The 9,459-nt window shown below is 32.0% G+C and overlaps 1 protein-coding gene across 1 annotated transcript; it reads right to left on the bottom strand.

The window, feature by feature from the left end:
- Positions 1 to 409: 409 nt before the first annotated feature.
- Positions 410 to 9,168, bottom strand: LOC118767707 (adenosine receptor A3-like). Its single transcript, XM_036512716.1, has 2 exons — positions 9,006 to 9,168; positions 410 to 2,422 (listed from the first exon to the last, which is right to left on the bottom strand). The coding sequence occupies exon 2, from the start codon at positions 1,373 to 1,375 to the stop codon at positions 428 to 430; it is 948 nt and encodes a 315-aa protein (XP_036368609.1). The 5' UTR covers positions 1,376 to 2,422; positions 9,006 to 9,168; the 3' UTR covers positions 410 to 427.
- Between the last annotated feature and the right edge of the window lie 291 nt (positions 9,169 to 9,459).

The raw sequence follows: 9,459 nt of genomic DNA, 5'->3' as shown, positions 1-9,459 counted from the left end.
AATACCATAGCATCTGTAAACAAAGGAAGTTGCAATAACCAAATCGATATTAGATGATCGTTTACAAACCAAAATTAAAAGAAAACAGCAACGCAATTTCAACCAATAATCTATCGGTGTGCAAACATTGCAAATAGAATATTGTTGAGTTTTCGACAATTTCATTCAGCTCAATTGAAAGCCCAAACCAAATATTTCATATTTAACAACTTTATTTTAGCAATAAAAAGTTACACATTTCACAGTTATTTTCATACAAAAAAAAAAAAAATCTAATTTTCTTATTAACCTGAATGCTCTTAGTTTTCAAATATTTCTGAAAATATTTCTGGGAAGTTTTCTTTATTACTTAATTTTAAAATTGTAATATTACAGTTTTTTTAATTTTTAATTTTTTTCCATTTATATATTTTTACAGAGATTCTTGTCAGTGGTTAATAGGCTGCACTGTGGCCCTTTTGAAACAAGTATTCAAACGTAACATCCGAATAAACGCATTTCGAAATTTTGGCACTTTCCATCCATATATAACTGGGTTGACAGCAGAATTAAGTAGCTGGATGATGATGGAAAAACGAATCAAAACTTCATTTGCATCCGGACTACTAAATACCTGTACTACAGCCAAAATGCAAGCTGGGAAGTTTAAAATTCCGAAAAGAATGGTGATGCAACACAATTTGTAAGTGAAACTAATGTCATCTGGGCGATGGCCAGTTACTGACACAGCGGAGTGACGAGCATAGTAAAAAATACGGGCATAGAAATAAAGAGTTAATAACAACGGTGAAAAGAGTAATGATAGTGGCACCATCAGAAGGGCTGAAATTGTTGCATTTCCTCTCAAAAACACACATGCACGTGTCTTGTTGTCATAGGTGACATTAAGTGCTCCAGTCCACATGACAGCCATGAAGGAAGCACCAAAAGCCAAACACCAAACTGTTGATAAAATGAGGAACACGTTACGTTTAGTAAAAGTGTTCTCGTACTGAGACCTGGTCTTCATCGTCAATACAAAACGATTATATGAAATGGCAGCTAGTGTATTTATTGAAGTATAGACGAAGGTGGCTTGTGCTACCACCGTTACATGACATAAGCCAAAAGGTTGTCTGGCAAACATCATCATTGTACGTAGAGGAATTACGAAGAGGCACAAAATCAGATCAGCGACAGCTAAATTACATACAAAAGACTTTGCTTTGGTTCGAAGTTCATCAAACAAAAATATAGCCAGGATGACTAAAGAGTTGCTGAATGTGCCCACAGCTGAGATTAGTCCCAATAAGGTGACCTGAAGGGCAACAGTCCAGCAACGTGCAAAATCACACGAGCTGTCGGAGTTCACTTCTTCCATGGTTAGGTTATCCATTCACAAAGCAATCAGTTAAAAATCAGTTATAATGCTTAAATTTTTATCAACAGCAGCAATAAGAGCAACAATAACAGCAAAAGAGAGAAATATAGATATGCATACATATATATGTGTTTGTGTGAGAGTGTATATGCGTGCGCGCACACGCGCACGGAGTTAGGAAGTCACAGAAAGAGAAAGAGAAAGCTAAGAAATAAATTGAACTATAGTACAAAAATATGTTGTCTTGAATAAAATCTGAATAAAATATTATCCAATCAATGTTTTTTGCATATATCAAACTTCATAGATGTAGACCAACAATTTGGAAGAGAAACAACTTCATAGATGTAGACCAACAATTTGGAAGAGAAACAGCGAAAATTGTATTCCAAGTTAAAAATATAATTTTTCAGGTAGATTTCAGAAGATCTTTTGCATTATTTAGCAGGCGATTCTTAATCACCTTATAAAAAGGGAATTTATTTTCAATACAACAGTTGAAAACGTTCATTATTATTGATATTTTATTATTAATTTACTAATTGGAATAATATTGTTGACTGGATGCCAGTTTGTTGACTGAAGGTGTGTTGTAGATAAAAAATATTTGTGCTATAGCTACAAAAAGGTAAAGAGATATTATTTTATGAGCAGCACAGATTTGGTTCTGAATATTATTTTGTAGAATGAATATATATCTGAATATACTGTGTGTGACAACAAGCAGTTACAAAGGTATCATACAATATTTATTGATATTGGTTACTAATAAATTTCAAAGACCAATAATATTTTGTTGCACAAGATGTAGGAAAAAACTTTTTGATGACTTGATAATTAATTTAGATAATATTTAGAAAAATAAGCAATATATTATTATATGTTTGTTATTTTTGCAATTATTTTTCTAAATAAATATGTATGTAATTTCATTCTTTTCATTGATGTCACACAACTATTTCCAATAATTTCTTCATATTTTATCATTGTTGCCGGAAATGTTAAGCAACCTCTTCTTTCTTTCTGGTTTTAGAAGAAGTAGATATATCCGAGTTAGTTATTCTAAAAAGAAAGCAATAATTAATTTTAAAATCATTTTATGAATAAAATAATAACAAAGAAACGAAAATATGTTGTTAGTGTCTTTGTGTGTGTATAGAATTGAAATAGTTAAGTAGTAGTGGTGGTGGTGGTGGTGGTAGTAGTAGTAGTAGTAGTAGTTGTTGGAGGAGGAGGAATAGCGTCCATGATGTTTGATAGACTTTCTTTGACGGGTGAGATTGGTCATGTCTGATCATAAGTAAGTCAATGTTTGGGAGGAAAATTGGAAGCAAAGAAGGAACCAAGAGGGGAAGGGTATTTTTCCAATCCCTTTAACAGAATAAACTCCACCACATATGTTTCGAGGATCTGGTAGTGTCATAAATTTATTGTGATGCCAGCACAGGTGACAATCAGCGAGCTAGCAGATTCATTAGCATACTGGACAAAATGCTTCGCAACAGTTCTTCTGGTTTTACAATCTGAGCTCAAATTTTGCTGAGGATTACTTTGTCTTTCATCTTTTCAGGGTTGATAAAGTAAGTGCCAGTTGAGCACTGGGGTTGATGTAATTGACTAGGTGCTTCCCCAAAAATTTCAGACCTTATGCCTATAGCAGAAAAAATTATTACTATAAGTTCAAATCCCACCCATGTCAACTTTGCCTTTCATCCTTTTGGGGTTGATAAAATAAGTACCAGTTGAGCACTGGGATCAATGTAAGCAACTTAACCTCTTCCCCAAAATTGCTGGCTTTGTACCAAAACTTGAAACCAACATAAAATTATAAAAAAAAAAATGAGGAGAAAGATGCATGTATGGTGGAAAGAGGCAGAGATGCAGCAGAATAAGTACAAAGAGAATTAATAGTTTAACAGAAAATAAAAACTTTGGTTGTATCATTAGTTATGAGCTGGTTGAATTCATTCATTCAAATTTATGCTTTTCACAAAAGGCGTTTTTCACTAGTTGTGTAGTGTGTGTGTGTGTGTAAAGGAGGAAGGGAGAAAAAAATAACTGATTTTTACAATCATGTTATGCAAACAATATTCATTACTATACATTTGTAGATACTCCAAAAATATTGTAATATTGGATTGTCAAGTAAAATCATTCAGTTTTTTTCTTTTTTCCTACCTATTGAATCCTTTCCAATGTTATTTAAATTAACACAAAAACTATTTTTATTGCAGTGATTTAAGCTTATTTTTTTGTCGCTCTATTCTTTCTCTGCAGTTTTTGCTTATTGTCTTTGAAATTTGAATAAATTTTACCTCTTTTTAAACATATAACAATGGAAAGCCAAGTATGTAACAAAAAAAAAATGAACAACCTTATATGACTATCCAACAGTTATGCCCATGTCATATCAAAGGTCGATTTCCATGCAGGAGAATTTAGTTTTAAAGTATTTCACCAGACAAAATTGAATAATAATTGAAAGTCTATAATACATACTGAAATATGCAACTCATAAAAGCTTATCTAACTATGCTCTGCTCAGTCATACATCTTTATCTTTCTCTAACTACTTAATTTTGTTAAGTAGTCTTTCTTAATAAAATTTTGATAGTTAAAAGAGTATAAAATACCTGAAATTTTTGAACAATATGGTTTTATTTTTTAACATATCTTTTGTTAATATTTTATGTATTTTTAATATATATAAATTTAATACACTTAATATATTTTTGATATACAACATAAATGTATGGCATGTTGGCCAAAATGCTTAGCAGCATTTTGACGGTCTTTACATTCTAAGTTCAAATCCTGCCAAGGTTGACTATATCTTTCATCCTTTTAGGGGTTAATAAAACAAGTACCAGTTGACCTCTGAAGTCAATGTAATTGGTTTATCCTTCCCAGAAATTGCTTGCCTTGTGCCAAAATTTGAAACCTATATATATATATATATATATATATATATATATATAAATGAATTTATTATAATATTTGATATATTTTAATATATATATAAACTTCATCTTTAATATATCAAAAAGAAAAAGACAATATTAATGTTTAGAAAAAATCACTATAAAACTTTTTAACCAGACACATGGTCATTTTTGTTATTCTTCACTCATGCACCCTTACACACACACGCATATACAAACCACATAATTAAAACTTATGTCTAGTATGATTTTGGAAAAGAAACAAATGATTTATATCATATTTTTGTTAGTTTTACTCAATATATATTCCATTGGTCTAAAATGAAAATGGAATCCTGTTCTGAGACAGAAGGACCCATATGGCTAGTCTTTATGTTCGGTTTCAATAGAGTACAAACATTTCATGGGACATAATGTTTATTTAGTACATGTAGGTTTTTGTCCTCGGAAGAATCCAACAATGCTTTTGCTGTATACTTCTGTGAATTATAACTCTAACTGTATCTATTCATATTTATAGTTAACATTAACAGCTGAGTGTCTACAAGCCACGGACTAAACTTACTACTGATGATAGCATACAAACTGTGGACTCTTTGCCTTGTTATTCATTGCCTCATTAACTTGAGCTTTTTATATAGAGTGATCAGGTGCATTATAACTCATTGGAAAATGGCAAAAGCAAGGGCAGAAAACAGCAATAAGTCAAGTAAAGGAACACAACTATGAACTCCAAAATCAAACACAAAAAGATAGAAAAGGAACAGTAAAAGAGTTATAAAGACAAAAGGGTGCATAGGCATGTCAGGAGTAGTTATTGGCAAATATTGGGAAGCATGGAATTTTTGAAGAATGCAATGTATTGATAGCTAACCACTGAGGTGGATATACTTCCTGTTTATTTATGCAGTCTGTCTGTCTGTCTGTCTCTCTCTCTCTCTCTCTCTCTCTCTCTCTCTCTCTCTCTCTCTCTCTCTCTCTCCTTGATCTAATTTACTAAAACATTACCTTCAAGAAAAGATTACAGGATATCAGTCTTGGAATTTAAAGTGCTCAGTCTGTTACTTTTTGAAGTTTGACATATTTAATTTGACACATGCCCGTTGCTAAGGGCAGCACTGTCCCTCACTATTCACTAGTGTACCCTCAGATTTACTCCACTTTAGTGACTTCACTTTAACATTATTACAAATTAGTGCTCACCCGGAAAATTCTGAAGCACTCTTAGGCACCAAAGTCTGATGACAAGCTTGATTTGACTCTATCTGGGGATATTAAAGCTCCACAAAAAGCAGAATGCATGTTATTGGATTGAACATTTTCCCAGTTGAAGAAACAAAAAGTTTTGTCTTAAGAATGCTGGAGATACAAACATGGTCATATGGATAAGTAATGCATATACATACTGCGTTAAAATCTATTATTAGTTGGTTGTTGCATAGATTAATGAAGAAAGATTGGAAATGAAGTTGAGTTAGGAGTTGATGTATGATATTGGATGGAGAATGGCAAATCAGTATAATCCAGGCCAGTGTTGTAAAACAATCATGAAAGTAACAATGATAATAATGAACATGAGGAATATGATGATAATGAAGATGATGATGATGATGATGATGATGATGATGTTGACGACGATGGTAGTAGTTGTGACAATGGGGGTGGTGATTGTTGTAGTGGTTGTTACAGTAATAACGATTATGAATACAGCGGTGAATTCGAAAATTTTTAATATAAATTTTTACAATGATGTTCAAATAGTTTGAAATGAAATTAAATATCCAAATTGAAACTAAAAGCATACACATTCAGTGTTGGCCTCTGTACCCCACAAACAGGTTACAAGTTTCCAGATTATGTCTGCTTTGCATTCATTCTAACAATATTACCTGTAATTGTTTCTCACATTCCATATACTTATGTGCAAGTAATACACATTCCCTCATGACTACAATGCGTTTTTAGAAATACATTGAAGATTATATTTCATTTCTATTCTGATCTCCACATTTGATTCTAATGATACTTTGCAAGGCTTACAACTTTTGATGTAATAATGCAGAAACATAAGCATTAAAAATGCTTTTGTAGAGCAGGAATCCCCCAAGCACCAGGCTGTGAATCATTTGGTACTGGGCCACTCTGTAAGAATAAGTTTTTCAATTTTATTTCTGATTTTTTTTTGGTGGGTGAAGGTGCATGGCTCAGTGATTAGAGTGTCAGGCTCACAATCACGAGGTAATGAGTTCGATTTCTGGACTGCGCTGTGAGTTGTGTTCTTGAGCAAGACACTTTATTCCACATTGCTCCAGTTCACTCAATTGTAGAAATAAGTTGCAACATCACTGGCATTTACTGTATCAGCATTTACCCTTCTCTAGAATAATATCAGTGGCATGGTGAGGCAAGGCTGGTATGCATGGACAACTGCTGATCTTCCATAAATAACCTTGACCAGACTTGGGCCTCGAAGGGTAACTATCTAGAAGCAATCCCATGGTCATTCAGACTGAAGGGTGTCTTTACCCTTTTTATTTCTGTTTTAAAGACTTGCAGTCTGCAGGATGTTTTTGCATTATATATATATATAATATATATATATATTATATATGTTATATATATATATATATATATATATATATATATATATATATATATTACAGGTAATAATTGAATTAATATATTTTGCACCTTATAGTGTTTTGTTATGCACATGATCCTCTGGTCTGTGGAAAAATTGCTGGCAACTGCTGCTTTAGAATATTTGATTTCTTCTCTCTAGATTCTGGATTTAAATCCTACACTTTTATTTTATTTTTTATTTATTTATTTTCAGCTCACAAGCTGTGGCCATGCTGGGGCACCACCATTTAGATTATGTTCATTCTTGTAAAATTTATTCCTGGTCTTGCATCAAAACAAAAATAAAGATAATGTTAAACGATCCTATCAATAAGGAGAGGGGATTCACACCAGTGATAAGGTCTGGTGCACAGTAAAGCTGTTGAGAGAAAGCCCCATAACATTATACAATCTCTTGTGATTACTACAACAAGTCATCCTACTGCTGTCCAGTATATGGAGCTTTAAATGGCAGTGCTTGCACAAACAAGCTGTTTGCAAGTGCTTATGACTGTAGCTTTCAGGCAGAAGGAAAAAGTTATCAGGTGGTATCCAATTTTCCTTGGGTATTTCTATATTAAACTACAATATTCTTCTGTCAGCAGTTATAGCCAGTCACTGCTAATTTCTGGTTTCCAGTTCAACTCCCACTCCTTGTTCCAGAGCCCAACTAATCCATAACACTGTCTCATTTCGATATTTTAGTTGTTTTGATTCACATTTTACATACAAAATGTTTGATCATCACATTCGCAAGAATCATTAGTGAAAAACTGGATTTTAATAGAACCTCCAAAACTGTTAGGAGGAAAGGAGAAAGTTACCTTCATACAAGAAATGTGGCCCTGAATGCTTGCAACAACAAAGAATGTTGAACTGAGTAGTGTGTTAGAATAAAAGAGCAGTAGAAAAAAAGAAGGATAGTTTAATGATATCATTTATATAGAGAGATTCATAAAACTCTGAGACTATGGTAGTACTCAGTAAACTGGAAGTTTAATCATATGTTATGAATAAAATGTTTGCAGGCAAAGAGCTGATGGAGAGGGGAATAAAGATCTAGTCTTGTCATGCCTTCTGCTTCCATTTCATTAGGACTTTGGCACTTCTAATGCAAATAAATCTCATATTAATATTTTCCTTTTATGTACCTTCCAAAGGTTTAGTATCAAATAAATACTGTTTAAAATAAATACTTTTTCAGTCAAAGAAAATAGGTACTTTTTTTAAGAAAAGGAAATACATAGCACATAGGTTTTATACAATTTAAAAACCAAAACGATGAATCCTTCTATAAACTACAAAAGTCTATAGAATGGTACTTATCTCCATTTACTGAAATGTTAGATAGAAAAGAAACTCATTTTTACTGGGAAAGGGAGGTTAGACAATCATAAGCAACTTAGAGAAGCTGCTGTCTAATCTGTAGCTGAATATACTAAGGTAAGTAGAATGAATTATTTCATAAGTAGAACATGATTTGGAAGTCTGATGACTTATGGAAAGACTTTATAAGTTATCTATTTTTACAGAAATCTTAAACATTATCATAAATTATGAATAGTTTAAAGAAAGGTATTGCTTGTAAAACTCTGTTTAAACAGTTTAGAATTATAAAGTATGAAATCACTTAACAAAATCTTTTATTTTACAGGTAACTTCAAAGCTGATTTGCTTATAATATATATCATTATCTATTGGCCTCATTCATAAACTACTTGAAAAGAAATTATAAATTCTATAAGATTAGATTAAATCACTTTTTAAGATTTATGATAATTATTGTTTTTCTTATAGCAACCTGTCAAACTTGTTCAAATTAACTTCCATGATTTTAACAAAGTTTTACAAATGAATATAAAAAAGTACTTTGTACTTGAAGTAAGTTTAATATTTTTAAAGAATAATCTCTTAGTTTACAAGAACTGCTTGCTGAAACTGTAAAGATTATAGTTTTAAACATTAATTTCTTGTTTGAAGATTATAATATGATTTTGGTTAACTTAATAATGTAAGTTTCACACATTTTTCAATATATTTTTGATAACAATAGTTGCTTATATTTTATTAAAACTACTCACCTGTACAATGATAGCAGCGTTTTTCTCGCACACACTCGCACTTACTAGCAAAATATCCTTTACAAAAACCTCTGGTTCTATATTGTTAGAGTTTGGTCTCCATAGAGATGAATAAAATATTACACTACATCACATGATGGGGATAGGAATCATTTTGAAAGCAACTAACCATTAGAGGAGAATTTTAGAGATGCCCATTAGTTTAATTGTCCAGCTCTAGAGTCGGATTAGTTCTTGATCAAAAATAGTCAAGGAGAAAAACAATAACTAATTGAAGTAATTAGCTATTTTCCATTTCTCAAGAAACCAACTACATATAAAAAACAATCAAAAACACATAACAACCATGACACATCTCTGTTGCACACATAAGCTTTCTTATAACTGATTGAACCAGCGCCTGTCTTCTTTCCTTCATGTTCCTCTGTCTTTTATCAGAAAACTAATCCGAGAA

This window comes from Octopus sinensis, linkage group LG2 (assembly GCF_006345805.1).
Source record: "Octopus sinensis linkage group LG2, ASM634580v1, whole genome shotgun sequence".
Lineage (NCBI taxonomy): Eukaryota > Metazoa > Mollusca > Cephalopoda > Octopoda > Octopodidae > Octopus > Octopus sinensis.
Note: the sequence above shows the minus strand (reverse complement) of the source record. Positions and strands in the feature narration are given on the sequence as shown.